Source organism: Ascaphus truei, chromosome 12 (genome assembly GCF_040206685.1).
Source record: "Ascaphus truei isolate aAscTru1 chromosome 12, aAscTru1.hap1, whole genome shotgun sequence".
In the NCBI taxonomy this organism is placed as follows: domain Eukaryota; kingdom Metazoa; phylum Chordata; class Amphibia; order Anura; family Ascaphidae; genus Ascaphus; species Ascaphus truei.
In genome coordinates, this window is record NC_134494.1 from 21855048 (window position 1) to 21871527 (window position 16480).

General features: G+C 49.3%; 1 protein-coding gene across 8 annotated transcripts in view; it reads right to left on the minus strand.

The window, feature by feature from the left end:
• Window positions 1–16480, minus strand: part of SYT7 (synaptotagmin 7) — a 215023-nt gene that overhangs the window by 125346 nt on the left and 73197 nt on the right. For 6 of the 8 annotated variants that reach the window (XM_075566950.1, XM_075566949.1, XM_075566946.1 and 3 more), the window contains exon 1: window positions 9892–10054. The exons of the other annotated variants lie outside the window; for them this stretch is intronic. In XM_075566950.1, the coding sequence (XP_075423065.1) occupies window positions 9892–9925 (34 nt within the window). In that variant the 5' untranslated portion in view covers window positions 9926–10054. Of the gene's footprint in view, window positions 1–9891; window positions 10055–16480 lie in introns of those variants that run through there. 8 annotated transcript variants of the gene reach the window in all.

Here is a 16480-nt window from a genome sequence, read left to right on the forward strand (position 1 = left end):
TTGTAATGGGGGACAGTGTAAGAGCACTTGTAATGGGGACAGTGTAAGAGCACTTGTAATGGGGACAGTGTAAGAGCACTTGTAATGGGGGACAGTGTAAGAGCACTTGTAATAGGGGACAGTGTAAGAGCGCTTGTAATGGGGGACAGTGTAAGAGCGCTTGTAATGGGGGACAGTGTAAGAGCGCTTGTAATGGGGGACAGTGTAAGAGCGCTTGTAATGGGGGACAGTGTAAGAGCGCTTGTAATGGGGGACAGTGTAAGAGCGCTTGTAATGGGGGACAGTGTAAGAGCACATGTAATGGGGGACAGTGTAAGAGCACTTGTAATGGGGGACAGTGTAAGAGCACTTGTAAATGAGGATAGTGTCAGAGTGCTGAGAGAGGGGGCAGTGTAAGAGCACTTGTAATGGGGGACAGTGTAAGAGCACTTGTAATGGGGGACAGTGTAAGAGCACTTGTAATGGGGGACAGTGTAAGAGCACTTGTAATGGGGGACAGTGTAAGAGCACTTGTAATGGGGGACAGTGTAAGAGCACTTGTAATGGGGGACAGTGTAAGAGCACTTGTAATGGGGGACAGTGTAAGAGCACTTGTAATGGGGGACAGTGTAAGAGCACTTGTAATGGGGGACAGTGTAAGAGCACTTGTAATGGGGACAGTGTAAGAGCACTTGTAATGGGGGACAGTGTAAGAGTGCTTGTAATGGGGGACAGTGTAAGAGTGCTTGTAAATGAGGATAGTGTCAGAGTGCTGAGAGAAGGGGCAGTGTAAGAGTGCTTGAAGAGGGGGGACAGTGTCAGAGCACCGTGAAATTTTAGTGAGGTTGAAAACAAACATGAAATGCAGATTTAAGTGGTGAGACCGGACTTCCTACACCCAGGGTGGCAGTTACCCTGGAACATGTGACTGAGACTGGGAGAGAGCACAGTGCTGATGTCTGAATCCCAAAGAGCACAAGCATATCCAACACTAAAAATATTACATAGGAAGTCTAACTGAGATTACCACCAACCCGTGAGCTAAATATGGAGAGAGGGAGGGAGGGAGTGAGAGGAGATGGGGGAGGGAAAAGGAGGAGAGGAGGGAGACAATTACTGAATTACCATTACTGTCTGCAGGGAGAGAGAGAGGCCATAACTGGAGAGAGAGAGAGAGAGAGAGAGAGAGAGAGAGAGAGAGAGAGAGAGAGAGAGAGAGAGAGAGGCCATAACTGTCGAGAGAGAGGCCATAACTGTCGAGAGAGAGGGAGAGAGAGGAGAGGGAGAAGAGAGAAGGGAGGGAGAGGGAGAGGGAGAAGAGAGGGAGAGAGGAAAGAAAGGGTGTGCGAGGAGAGAGGAAAGAAGGGGTGTGCGAGGAGAGAGAGGAGACAAGGGAGGGAGAGGGAGAAGAGAGGGAGAGAGGAAAGAAAGGGTGTGCGAGGAGAGAGGAAAGAAGGGGTGTGTGAGGAGAGAGAGGAGACAAGGGAGGGAGAGAGAGGAGAGAGGAGAGAAGGGATGGAAAGATGAGAAAAGGGATGGAGAGAAGAGAGGGAGAGAGGAAAGAAGGGGAAGTGAGGTGAAAAGGGAGGGAGAGAGAAGAGACAAGGGAGGAGAGAAGGGAGGGAGAGAAGAGAGGAAGGGAAGAGAGAAGGGATGGAGAGAGGAGAGAAGGGAGGGAGAGAGGAGAGGAGGGAGGGAGAGAGGAGAGAAGGGAGGGCAACAGTGAAGAGTAAAAAGAGTGAAAATAGTGACAAGTGGGGTAACGCAAGTTAACAGTGCAGTTGCCTCTTGCCATACTGAATAGGGGCTGAAAAGGGAGACGAGAGAGAAAAAAAAGGGAAGAAAAGTAGGATGAAAGGAGTGAGGGCGAGAGAGATAGGGTGGGAAAAAGAACGAGAGAGAAAGGCAATAAGACCAACGGAAGAAAGAATCCTATTGTATAAATGGCACACATGATAGAGTGTCTGTTCTATTGATTCAGAAAGCGCCAATACCGTACGGGGAACTTCAAAAGCTCACTAACGATGCGCTAAGTGCTGGTTTCAGTGGGAACGAGCCCTTGCGTTAGTATAATGGACGTTAGTCCTAATGATATGCAAAAGAGGCGATCCCTTTAACAATGCATATCCCCTAAACTGCTGGTACCTGTGGCGGTATTCTTAGGCTAAGATTATAGTAGAGGCGTGCGCGCGACGTCACACGCGTAAAACATGCACTCTAGCTGGAGGCAATCGGGAGGCGTGACCGTGTCGTCACGTGAGCGGCTCGCCCTCATTGTCTAAACCTCAGGGGCACTATATTTGCGGCCTTATCCAGACCCTGAAATAGGTCTTTTACAGGGTCTGGAGAAGTGTATGGTATGATATTATTTAAAGGGTTCTTTTCCCTCTCCTGTCTCCCCTTTTTCAACTTGAATGAGACACCTATTCAGGGCCTGCGTGGAAGTAACGCCACCTTTGGGTACGTCAGCCTTAACGCCATGTTATCTGAAGCCAACATCACATGGTGTTAAGCCTGTGCTAATGAGATCACCAATAGCCATTGGTTTTGCATATATTTAGCAATGTGGACTCCCTTGAAACTCAGGGAAACTACCGGAAGTCCCGTTAGCAACACAGACCTCTGAAGATCTTTGCCTATGACCCAGATCCACAAACGGGGGCTAAGCTTTAGCACACATTTCATCCGAACGGGGGACAAAAGCGTGCTCAAGCTGAAGCCCCCTTTTGTGGATCTGAGCTCTATATATCAAAGTCTCGTGACTGCATTATTATCATCATCAAAGCCAAAAAAAAGTCCCAATGCTTTCAGTGGGAATGTTTTTTTTTATACACCTGGTGCTGTGTTGTGTATGTTTGTTATATTTACTGCATGTTAAGGATGACTCCAGAACGCGCGCAGGAAGGAAGAGCCGGGCGCTAATGTTGAGTTAGTGTTAGTGGCAGATGCAGCAGGAGCACACAGGACTATCGGAGCGTCCGTGTGAAGTGTCATAGCCACGTGTCACTAACAGGAGCCAGAAATACGCACAATAACATGACAATCATGTGCACTCCATGCCACAGCGCGCCCTGCTACAACAGTATACGGAAATACACACGTATATATCCACACACAGGTACGCATTGCCATACACAAAATATCCCAATAACTCCTGCATCATTCCCCTCTCTCTCTCTTCAGACACCTCTCTCACCTCCATCACACCTTATCTCTCTTGCCTTTCCTCCCTTCTCCTCTTTTCCCTTCACCCTTTCTTCCCATCTCCTCCAATATGCTGTGAAGCTGTTCTCTGTCAGGCAAGCTTTGAGCTCCCCGGTTGACATGAAAGCCTATGTTACCCCTCCCCCCCCCTTTCTCTGTTTTCTCTTCCCCCCTTTTCCTCTTGGTGACTCTCCATGTGTCAGGCATGCTGATGCAGTGAGTAGGATCTGGGTTAGGTACCTGGGGAGCTCCCTCTCTCTCTCTCACGCATCTCTTTACATTCATATCATTATTCCTGGGTTTTTACAGATAAATAAAGAGTCTAATGTATCAGAGAGCATCAGGTCTGTGTAATGATCTGCGCACTGATCCCGTGGGGCAGAAGATGACACGGGGTGGGGAAGGGGGAGGAGTGGGCACCCCCTGTGTGTGTATATCCATACCACTCCCACTTCAGGGTCTGTGCCAGTGAAGAACACAAATTGTTTCTACATTATAATGAATGACACATCCTGCAGTCTGGGCATCAACAGGATGGTGATGGAAGACCATTTTCTCACCAGACGCACTTACACGTCCTCGCTGCTGCTCTTTGCTGAAGTACTCCTGCATGTTTACAGTCAGTCAGATTTCAAGCTCACGGGTCGAGAATCTCCCCCTCCTCGTCCCCGTGTTTTACCTGTATTCCTATACACACGGTGAAGCTCCGAGCCTGGGATGTGTGCAATGAATTAACGCTATTTTCTTCTGCGCCAGATAAACTGTAATACTTCCTGACTACAGGCAACATTAATATATACTAATATAAAAACAAGAATAATATTACACCTGTGCCTACCAGAGGAGCCTGCAACAACACTGCTTTGCACGCACGCACACACACCTATCTATCTTCTCTATGTCTGTCTGTCTGTCTTTATATCACTGTCTCTCCATAATATATCTCTCCATCTATCTATCTATCTATCTATCTATCTATCTATCTATCTATCTATCTATCTCTCCATCTCTCTCGCTCTAACACTCCCTCTCCTCTCTCTCCAGCAATCTCTCTCTAGCCATCTCTCTCCCTCCATCTACTGTATCTCTCCATCCATCTACTGTATCTCTCCCTCCATCTACTGTATCTCTCCCTCCATCTCTCTCTCTCTCTCTCTCTCTCTCTCTCCCCATCTCTCTCCCCATCTCTCCCTCTCTCTCTCTCTCTCTCTCTCTCTCCCCATCTCTCTCTCCCCATCTCTCTCTCTCTCCCCATCTCTCTCTCTCCACATCTCTCTCTCTCCCCATCTCCCCATCTCTCTCTCCCCATCTCTCTCTCTCTCCCCATCTCTCTCTCTCCCCATCTCTCTCTCTCTCCCCATCTCTCTCTCTCTCCCCATCTCTCTCTCTCTCCCCATCTCTCTCTCTCTCCCCATCTCTCTCTCTCCCCCCATCTCTCTCTCCCCACTACATGCTTCGTTAAACTCACTGGAGAAAACACAAACCTCATTTATTACACAGTAACACAAAGCCTTGCTAATTGGGAGCATGTTAAAGATGTTACAGGTAGTGCATTTTTCAGATAAGCTGCTGCGTTCGTCGCACCCCATAAGTGCGGAGTCTCCAGCCGCAGGGAATGCAAACAGTATTGACCGGCCCGATCATTTTCCAGTTCGTACGCTGCAAGTCGCTTTTTCCCACGGTTCGCCCCTTGAGACCGCGCTACCTACCCGGCCACTCGCGTTGAAGTGCCGGAGTGGGCGGCAGTGCTGCTTTAAGCAGTGTTTATTTTAAGTCGGTGGGTGTGTGCAAGGCAGCTCTCTGCACGGAAGGAATTCTCTGAGCAAACACAGAGTGTGAACAGACTCAGGAACCGTGGGGACTTGGAGCCTAAATCACTGGCATTTATTTACTGAGAGCTCACATATTCCACAGGGCAGGACCGAGGGAAGGAGGGGCCGAGAGGGGGTGAGAAAGGGGAGGAGCTAGGTGCTCAAAAACAATGAATACACACGCAATGGGGAGTTATAGGGAGGGGTAACATGGAGTAATAGGAGTTATAGGAAGCAGTCATATGGAGCGATAGGAGCTGTGGGGAGTGGATATATGGAGAGGTTATATGGAGAAGTAAGAGGAGTTATAGGGACCGATTATATGGAGTAATAGGAGGAGTTATATGGAGCAACAGGAGTTATAGGGAGCGGTTATATGGAGCAATAGGAGGATTTATAGGGAGAGGTTATATGGAGCAATAGGAGGCGTTATAGGGAGAGGTTATATGGAGCAATAGGAGGAGTTATAGGGAGCGGTTATATGGCACAATAGGAGGAGTTATAGGGAGCAGTTAGATGGAGCGGTTATATTGAGTTATATGGTGTGGTAACTGTTGAATGGAAGTTATTCAAATGTTAACACCTTGTTTCCGGCTTAGTGATGGATTCCAGGCAACTCTGGCAGTGAAATGGTTAACAATAAGAGAAATGTAAAATGACATTTAGGAGCACTGTCAGTGTAAGTGCACTTTAATTACTGTAAAATAGAGCAGTAACTAAGCATTTCATTTCACTTTCCAGGCAGTTTTATAGGAGCCCTAACTATTGATCAACCATTCTGGTGCCTCAGGGGTTGAGTCATGTTAACAAAGGTGAAAGGCTAGACTGTAAGCGCCAATACTTGTATACGTGCACAGTATGTGTTTCAGTGCTAAATATGGGTGAGAAGCTCCTCTTCTTCCTATAACGCCTCCTATTGCTCCATATAACCTCTTCCTATAACTCCTCCTATGGCTCTCTATAACCGCTCCCTATGGCTGCGAAACCTGGACTCTGGGAAAGGCAGATAGGCGAAAGATCGATGCATTTGAACTGTGGTGCTGGAGACGTCTGCTACGTATTCTGTGGACAGCCAGAATAACGAACCAAGCAGTCCTGGAACGGACCAAACCGATAATCTCATTGGGGGCCAAAATAACACAGCAAAAGCTCTCCTACTTTGGTCACATCATGTGAGGCAAGTCGCTTGAGAAGGATGTCATGCTTGGAATGATTGGTGGTAGAAGAGGAAGAGGCCGTGCAAGAACTTGCTGGCTAGATACCATCAAGAAAGATACTGGACTGAACATAGCAGAATTGAAAGAAGCCGGGAGAGATCAGAAGACATGGAGCACACTGATCCATAGAGTGGCCGAGAGTCGTACTCGACTGAACAGAGAGAGAGACAGAGACATACCTCTTCCTATTGCTCCATATAACCTCGCCCTTTAACTCCCCCTATTGCTCCATATAACTCCTCCTATTGCTCCATATAAACCCTCCCTATAACTCCCGCTATTGCTCTATATTAGCGGTGCGCAAACTGGGGGGCGGGAGAATTTCTAGGGGGGGCGCGGGCGGTTACAGAGGCCCCGCGCTTTTCCCCACGGCATTTAAATTAAATGCCGGGGAAGGCGTGAGGCCTCTGTAACTTACTTACCTGCTCTCTGCCGGGTCTTCGGCGACGCGTCGCCATGGCAACGTGGTGTCAAATGACGCCGCGGGGTCATGTGATGTCACGCGCCACTCGCGTCAAATGACGTGGTGAGGTCACGTGACATGACCCACAACGTAATTTGATGCCGCGTCATTGGAGAGGGGGCACGAACACTGCGGCTCCCGGGCAGGGGGGCGCATCTCAAGAAGTTTTCGCACCCCTGCTCTATATAACCGCTCCTTATACCTCCTCCTACTGCTCCATATAACCTCGCCCTTTAACTCCTCCTATTGATCTATATAACGCTCCCTATAACTCCTCCTATTGCCCCATATAACCGCTCCCTATAACTCCTCCTATTGCTCCATATAACCGCTCCCTATAACTCTTCCTATTGCTTCATATAACCTTTCCTTAAAACTCCTCCTATTGCTTCATATAACCGCTCCCTATAACTCCTATTGCTTCATATAACCTCTTCCTATAACTCCTCCTATTACTCCATATAACCGCTTCCTATCACTCCTCCTATTGCCCCATTTAACCCCTCCCTATAACTCCTCCTTTTGCCCCATATAACCGCTCCCTATAACTCCTCCTATTGCCCCATTTAACCCCTCCCTATAACTCCTCCTTTTGCCCCATATAACCGCTCCCTATAACTCCTCCTATTGCCCCATTTAACCCCTCCCTATAACTCCTCCTTTTGCCCCATATAACCGCTCTCTATAACTCCTCCTATTGCCCCATTTAACCCCTCCCTATAACTCCTCCTATTGCACCATATAACCACTCCCTATAACTCCTCCTATTGCTCCATATAACCCCTCCCTATAACTCCTCCTATTGCTTCATATAACCCCTCCCTATAACTCCTCCTATTGCTCCATATAACCTCTCCCCATATATCACTTGCTAAAACAAATGGAGCAATATCTGCTCCTTCATTGACTGTAAAAAAAAAAGGGGGTGGGTGGGTCTGTAAGTTGCAGGGTGCAAATTCCCCCATAAAACACCCCACCACGTCTGGGTCACACGTTCCTGGGGATTTAGGGCACATTTCTCCTTAATCAACGGTAGCTCCCTGGGGAGGAAGGAATGATCAATCCAGGAAGAGAAATAGTAGAAGAAGAAAAATGATTACAGGAAGACGAGAATGAAGAGAGACATAGAGAAACTCAACAAGAAAGTGTAACAGGGAGAGGTGTACAAAAAGGGGGGGGTAGCTAGAGAGGTGGAGGAAGAAGACAGGGACAGCTAGAGAGGAGGACAGGGGCAGCCAGAGAGGAGGAGGATGAGGGCTGTTAGAGAGAAGGGGGACAATGGCAGCTAGAGAGGAGGAGGACAGGGGCAGCTAGAGAGGAGGAGGACAAGGGCAGCTAGAGAGGAGGAGGACAAGGGCAGCTAGAGAGGAGGAGGGCAGCTATAGAGGAGGAGGAGGGCAGCTATAGAGGAGGAGGAGGGCAGCTAGAGAGGAGGACAAGGGCAGCTAGAGAGGAGGAGGACATGGGCAACTAGAGAGGAGGAGGAGGGCAGATAGAGAGGAGGGCAGCTAGAGAGGAGGAGGAGGAGGGCAGATAGCGAGGAGGAGGAGGAGGGCAGCTAGAGTGGATGAAGGCTGATAGAGAAGAGGAGGACGAGGGCAGCTAGAGAGGAGGATGAGGGCAGCTACAGAAGAGGAGGATGAGGGCAGCTAGAGAGGATTAGGAGGGCAGCTAGAGAGGAGGAGGAGGACTAGGGCAGCTAGAGAGGAGGAGGAGGAGGATAAGGGTCGCTAGAGAGGAGGAGGGGGACAAGGGCAGCTAGGGAGAAGGAGGAGGATAAGGGCAGCTAGGGAAGAGGAGGAGGATGACAGCAGGATGACGGCAGCTAGAAAGGAGGAGGACGAGGGCAGCTTGAGAAGAGGAGGAGGACGAGGGCAGCTAGAGAGCAGGAAAGTGAAGCTAGAAAGGAGAATGAGTCAGGTAGAGAGATGAAGGGTGAAACTAGAGAGGAAGATGGGGCAGCTAGAGGGGAGGATGAAGCTACAGAAGAGGAGGGTCAAGGTAGAGAGGGGCAGCTTGAGAGGATGAAATGAGAAGGAGGTAAAGACAGAGTGAACGAAAAGGAGGCAGGTAGAGAGAAGGAAGATAGCAGGTGCAGAGTGAAATAAGGGGCAGGTTGAAGGAGATAAGGGGAGCAGGTGAGAAGAGAGAAGGAGTGGGGGCAGGTGGAAAGGAGAGAAGGAGAAGGAACAGGTGGAAAGTACAGAAAGAGGGGGGGGGGAGCACGGGAAGGAGAGGAGAATGTGAGGAGGAGGGGGCAGGTGGAGCTAAAAGAAGGATGGGCACAAGAGCAGAGGAGAAAAGGAGTAGGTTGAGAACAAAAGGCAAAACGGAGTAAACAGAGTGTTAACAGGCAGGGTGGTGCACACCGTTGAATAGGAATCTGGGGGTGGCTAGAGGGGCTCTATTCCTTCTGTGTCCTCAGGTCACACCTCTGAGTGGAAAAGGGGTGGGGGTTGACCTGTCAGCACACTCCCACCCTGGCACAAGCCCAGGTTGTGATTCAGGTGACTGCACCTGGGAGAGAGAAGCAGCAGGAACAACCGTGAGACTGCTTCCGAGTACAGAGCAAAACAGAGAAACCCCACTGACAGTAGGAGGCTTAACATGCCCAGTGTCAAACCCTACGCTTCAAGGGACCCTAAACCGGCGCAGTGTAAAAACTCTAAACCCAAAGGGACTAAATTTGCTTATGTGTGAAAACCTAATACCCACAGGGACCCTAAACCTGCTCACATGTCAAAATCCTAACCAACATGAAGCTCTACAAATGTTCATTGTCACACTACAAACCCACAGGGAGCCTTAAACCTATCCAGTGTCTAACCCTAAACCAGAGCATTGAAACCAACAACCAGGATCAAGAGTAAAAAGGCAGTAGCCGAGAGTGCCAGACCTGATCCCGTTTCAGAGACCTGACATCCACACCACAGCATCCCCAAACACCCAGGATAGGGGACATTCAGGGCCATTCCTAATGAGGGGACATTCAGAGCCATGGGAGCCCTGAACTCTACTCGGGTCACAGAGTCACATATTCAGAGCACAGAGGGAGCTGCCAGCAACCTGCAAGGACAGGCACCCGGCATGGGCACGGTGGTAGGCTGTGAGGTGTGCCCCCTTGTCATAGCATGGCCAGGGCTCCAGCATCTCAGCAGCAGCTGTGCACAAGGACAAAGCCCTGTGCCCAGAGGGCAGAGATACCCAGCACTCTTACCTTTGCTGCTGGAAGCCTCTTGGTTAATGTGCATCTTCCTGCCTGCCTCTGCTCCTCCGCGGATCCCTCTGCTCTTTCCTTCCCTTTATACGTCCCAGGAAAACACAAAGACAGCCTGTGAGAGGGGTTGTGAGGTGAGGGGAGGGGAGGGGGGGGGAAGGTAAGGCAAGGCTGAGATGCCACTTCTGGGGTCTCTCGTGTCCTTCTCTCCAGTAAGCAGACTCCTGTGCGGAGAGGAGCAGAGGGGGCTGCAGGTGGCTTTGGGAGCTCCTGTGTGCACCTCAGAGTGTCAATGAATGAGGATCTTTACAAGGAACCAGCCTCTCTCTCTGTCTCTCCCTCTTCCCTGGGTGCTGTCTCCTCTCTCACATCCACATGCTGCTGGCTACTGGCAGGAACAGAAACTGCATGAAGCAGTGTACAGCCCACTGTGATCTGTATTACACACACCTGGAGCATTGGCAGGGATAGGTATACTGGGGACAAAATGTTACAACAAATATATATTATATTTATGCTGCCGGAGAGACCTGCAACGCATTGTATTGTTTTGGCTTGTGTAAGAGGCTCGGTAAACAAGAGTCTTGCGTTTGCCGCAGTTCGAGGAAGAATTTTGCTTTAAATAAATTACGCCCCCACTGCCCCCTGATGCACGCCCTGTTATAATATTTGTGCCTGCTAACCCCTCCTTTAACCACTCCCTCATATCACAAGCTGGGGAACACAAGTAACAATTACCACAATAGGCTGACGCTCATAGACGCATATTAAAAACGCCTCAATAAGGTCCCATTTCAATGTGTAGCTGCTTCCCTGGGCTGGAGAAGATTTCAGACCCATTCCTTTGAATGCAGCAGAGTTCCTTATCAGCACTGGGATGCGGCTTTACAGCTTTTTGAATAAAGGGCCTGACAGCGAATTTTACTACGAAAAAATGTCTTTGTTACCTTGTCAGGGTGCTGGCTTCGTGCAGACTGGACGTTGATGATGCAATGAAGGGCGCCAGGAACTTTATTCATACAAACAGGAGCTTTATTACCCGCCGTTGATAAAGGCTCAGTCACAATATACACTTTACAACCTGTACAGTGTCTGATGGCTCTACTGTTTGTACTGTTTCCTTTCTCTTCCTCAGCTGCCCTTGATCTCCGCCTGCTAGGGAGATGCCGAGACTTCACCCATCCTGTGTTACCTAACTGATCCCTTTCCTGTATTGCTCCATCCCCTGGGGACCCCTTCTGGGGCTTACTCTCTCTCCTCTCGTAGTGAAATCAGTATCCCCATCTCGGGTACTCAATGCCACCTCGTGGCCTTCTGGGTTGGCTAGGGACAATCTGGCTGGGCAGATTGTGCTATGCCTTGGGGTTATACTTCGTGGAACCCCACCTGGGCATATGCTTTCTCTATCTGAGCTAGGAGAGCCTTTTCCATGGACACTAGCTCACTGTCCCTATCTACAAAACAAGAAAGGGGATACTTGCCCCATTATAGAATCATCTAGACACTAACTTATTTACATTATACACAATGGGACCCGAGTTCCTGCACCTTCCCCCTCACTATATAGGACCTCCTGTGATCTTACTGTCACCATACAGAAGTGGACGTGACTTACTCTATATGAACTAATTCGGTTAACCCTTTAAGGTCCTCATAATCCCAAGCAGGGGTTACACACACACACACTGATGGTCTCGATACAATGCGGTCTTGGTACTAATGCAATTTTGGAGCAACAATAACGCACAGAACGGTCTATGTATAAATGTTGAGATAAGTGTGTTCAGACGCACGGATCTGGAGCCCAGCTGCGGCATATAAAAGACCAGTTTCTAACAGCTGATGCAGCATTTTAGACTTGCGCCACTTCAGATATGGAAGATTGTGCGGCAAAGGGAAAAGGAATGACGCAGAATGTGATGCATCTTATTATAATGTGTGCACCTGTAACCCAACTCCTCCTACTGACACTCCCTATGGAGAATGCTGGGGCAGAGGAGGAAAAATCGGCGCAAAATTCTTTGATACATAAGTGGAAAGTGACAATGTCCCAGTTTTGCTCCAAAATTACCTTGATCCATAGACCCGCTCTTAGTGTCAATGCATTTAGGTCTTTGCTCCAATGTTGCCCCATGTGCATCAACTGCTGAAGGTAAGTGTCAAAAAGGGGAGTTAGGGAGAAGTTACAGGACCCACACATTACAATACGTCCCACAGAAAGGGCGGTGGGTTCATGGAACAGCCCCCAAAGAGAGGTGGTCACGTTTAATACAGCAAGGGAATTCAACACTGCTTGAGATAGAGAGAAGGCCTCCCTAAATATGAAAAGAAAGCAAAGAATCCAATAAGGTCTTGCAGCTGATGAGAAAACGGGCAGAATAGGTGGGCCCAGTGGGTCATATCTGAGGTCAAATTCTAGGTCTCCTTGTTACGTTTCTATATATCAACCTGTGCGTCTCTGCGTCTCACTTCTTCTCCCCCCACATCGGCCAGGTTTAAAGTGATGCAACTCTCTGGCTTTTAACAATGTGCATCAGATGTAAGAACATGTCCATTTCATAGCGGGTTTTTGTCTTCAATTTAGATGTAAGAACATGTTTCTATGTTTCATGCAACTGTACACACATTAATGGAGCAGCGCTGATATGATGACCCCAGGGCCAGGTCCCCAGTGGCTGCTGTGGTGCGCACTATGGCATGCGTGCCGCAAACAAGGCACAGCCCTCTATGGGGCCGGCCCCAGCCGGCGTGTGTGCGTGCGCGCACAAGCTGCGATGCGGGACCACCTTGGCCAAAAGACAAGATTCAGCCAATGAGGGCGAACCAGCCGCGTGACGTTGTGGCCGCGCCCCCCCCCCCCGTCGGATTTACTGCTCTTCAACCGCATACCGCGGCTGAAACGGGCGCCAGACGCAACAGCGCGCGTGCAGCCGTGAGCACTGGGGCCGTAGCCTAATGTTTGTTATATAAGTTAAACCAACAAATGCCAAATATATATATATATAAATTACAAATTAGGATATGGATTGTAGATGAAATACTTTTCTTTCCTGTATCTTTTTGTTAGGAGGGACTGAGGAGTTAACCTCTTAATATTACAAATATGAATCTCTTTGCTCTTAAAGGGGCTTTCAAGGCCCACCGGCCCATATTCACTAAGCAGTCTTCAGCCATAAGACACCATCATGCATATTGCTTGAATCGGTGGCTGTCTTCCAGTGCCGGATGGTGTCTTAGCACAGAAGACTGCTTAGCAAACACAGCCCTGTATATTACAGACTGCTCTGTCAAGAATTAGACTGCAAGCTCCAAGGAGTAGGGTTTAGTCGTGTCCATGTTTACTTGCTGTGTACAGCATAATGCTGTGTACACGGTCACCGGTAAAATCACAGCAAAATGAATATGAAGACTCATCCAAGTCGGAGGATGTTTCCGGTCATGCAGAGCAAACGTGGGTTCCCTGCAAGTGTCCAGATGTCACCAACCCAACAGTGGTGCACAAGGGACAGGAAAGACATAGCTCGGACATGGCTCATGGCCAACAACTCACTGGCCTTCTGGTAGCAAAGATGTAGACTTCCCTTTGAGGTTGTAGACAAATGATGTGACTACAGGCAAGTTACTTCTCCTTGCAGCTCATGTACCAAACAAATGAGTTTGTATGGTCTGAAATGTGTACAGCGCTCCCCACTCTGTCACAGCAATATGCATCAGTATGATGTGGCTTTCTCATCCCCCACAACTAAAAGCCTCAGGTTCCCAAAGTCCTCAACGCAAAGGAGACAGGATGGGAGAGAGTCTGGAAGAGGGGTGGGAAGTGCACTCAGCAGGTGACAGCTTCTCAGGGATGAGGTGACAGGGAGAAGGTGAGGGGGCGTGAAAGCTGCCTGACAGCTCGTGATCTTCTTCTTTCTTTATGGGACAATAACAAGGCACTAATCTTCTTGGTAATCAGTCAGCAAACAGAGGGAAGGGAGGGGAAAGTACCACAACACTTCCTCCTTCCCCTCTCTCAGCCAGGATTTGCAGTGGCACTGACACCCAAAACCACCACCGTTTGGTACAAATCCCCTTCACTTTGCCTTTTCATGAAGATCACTCGTGTCGCTCGGAGATCCTGCGATCCCTTTCTGATCCGGAGACGTTCTCACATCCAAATAATGTTTCCAGGAGGCATAGACTCCTATTCAATATGCTGTGAAGCCGTCTTCTCTTTGCTTGGGAAGGTGTAAAACCCATTCAGGAGAACAGGGCTTGAATCTTCTCTAGCAAGACAGATTCACTGTAGATTGCATAGCACAGATGGTCTCCATTGTAATTATCTATAAACTGCTTTATAGCTCATCCCTGATCCCTGTCGCATTGAAATCTCTGCTGCATTCTTTGCTCAGATAGGTAATGGTGTCTCTGCCACAGTATGACCCCTCTGTGTGTCTCTGCTAATCTTTACCTTCTGTGTCTCTATACTATACGTCTCTGTTAGTATATTCATTCCATCTCTGTCACTGTGTGTCACCCTCTGTCTTACTGAGCATCAATACCTTTGTATTTACCAACCTCCACTAGAACATATATTTTAGAGCCTATGTTAAAGACAATGTGGTTTATTGGGAGCAATTCCCAGCACTTCTGTTTCTCTAAAATAAATACACCATGAACCTTTTAAAGACGGCCTTCCAACCCACTCCCCTCCTATCCATCATGGCCAGGCTCTCTGACATTTCAGTGCTACTTCTTTTCAGTGGCACAGCAGTCTGTTGAATGTGGCCTGAGGCTTGCTGTGGCCTCACAATGGATGGGGGACAGCATCCACGTGACAGGTAGATTATCAGCCTGATGTGACACAGTGTCATTAGCAGCCGTGCACCTGTCGGGCAGGTACTGTGGGTGGCTGGCACATCCTACCTGCTAATGAAAGTGATAATCCCGCCCCCACCTCCTGCAGCCCGAGGGGAGAGGGAGACGTTTAATTGCCTGCCTTAAATGTCACCGGCGATGACGCAGTGCCTGGCAGTTATATGACAGTGTCCAGCTGTGGCACAGTGGGTAACACGCAACATTGTGGGTGTAATTTCCTACTCCCAGGGAAAATCTATTTATCTCTCTGTGCATGTTACCCACCTGTAACTTGCTCTGCGCTGTGCCTGTTACCCACCTGTAACTCGCCCTGCGAAGCAGAGTGACAATGTGCTGCAGGATTGTCACTGTAACACTCCTTCCAGTATCTCTATGTGCCTGTTACCCACCTGTAACTTGCCCTGCGCAGCAGAGTGACAATGTGCTGCAGGATTGTCACTGTAACACTCCTTCCAGTATCTCTCTGTGCCTGTTACCCACCTGTAACTCGCCCTGCGCAGCAGAGTGACAATGTGCTGCAGGATTGTCACTAACACTCCTTCCAGTATCTCTCTGTGCCTGTTACCCACCTGTAACTTGCCCAGCACAGCAGTGTGACAAAGTGCTGCAGGATTGTCACTGTAACACTCCTTCCAGTATCTCTCTGTGCCTGTTACCCACCTGTAACTTGTCCTGCACAGCAGCGTGACAAAGTGCTGCAGGATTGTCACTGTAACACTCCTTCCAGTATCTCTCTGTGCCCGTTACCCACCTGTAACTTGCCCTGCACAGCAGAGTGACAAAGTGCTGCAGGATTGTCACTGTAACACTCCTTCCAGTATCTCTCTGTGCCCGTTACCCACCTGTAACTTGCCCTGCACAGCAGAGTGACAAAGTGCTGCAGGATTGTCACTGTAACACTCCTTCCAGTATCTCTCTGTGCCCGTTACCCACCTGTAACTTGCCCTGCACAGCAGAGTGACAATGTGCTGCAGGATTGTCACTGTAACACTCCTTCCAGTATCTCTCTGTGCCCGTTACCCACCTGTAACTTGCCCTGCACAGCAGAGTGACAAAGTGCTGCAGGATTGTCACTGTAACACTCCTTCCATCCCTCACTTAGGGCCCCCGACAGTCACGTGGCAGAGTCGTTAACAAATATCTCAGACTGGGCAGTATTGTTAATAATCCCTAATACGTGAAAAACAGAAAGCGAATCCCTGCTTGTAACGCCTGTATGCCCGCAGACCTGGCCAGTCCCCAGTACTGAGGTGGGTGCCCGGAGTGTGGTAAGATGCGTTGCCGGGCCTGGTGAGAAAAGGGTTAACGATATACTTGCTGAGTCCGGGTGCCAGAAGTCGGAGGGTTAATGTCCAAGAGCTGTGGGTCAGGGGCAGGAGAAAGCAGCGTAGTGAGGTCCAAAGCAGAGTCCAGGGGTAGAGAGGTAAACGTAGTCAAACAGAGCCGAGATCAATCCAAGGGAATCCAAACAGGGGCAGGGACAGGAACAAGAGCTGCAACAGAGAACAGAGCTTGGCATAGACACTGCACACAGGAGGCACAGAGAAGCTATGCTGAGCGACGACGAAGAGGGCAGACTGCGGTTATAAAGGAAGGAGGGCCAATAGTAGCAAGGGGTGGAGCGGAGGCCTGTCTGTGTGATCGCAGGGATAGGTCCAGGTGAGCAGGTAGGGAGACAGGGGTGTGATCCATGGTAATTGCCTGCAGCCGATGGAGGGCGGTGCCAGCGGCG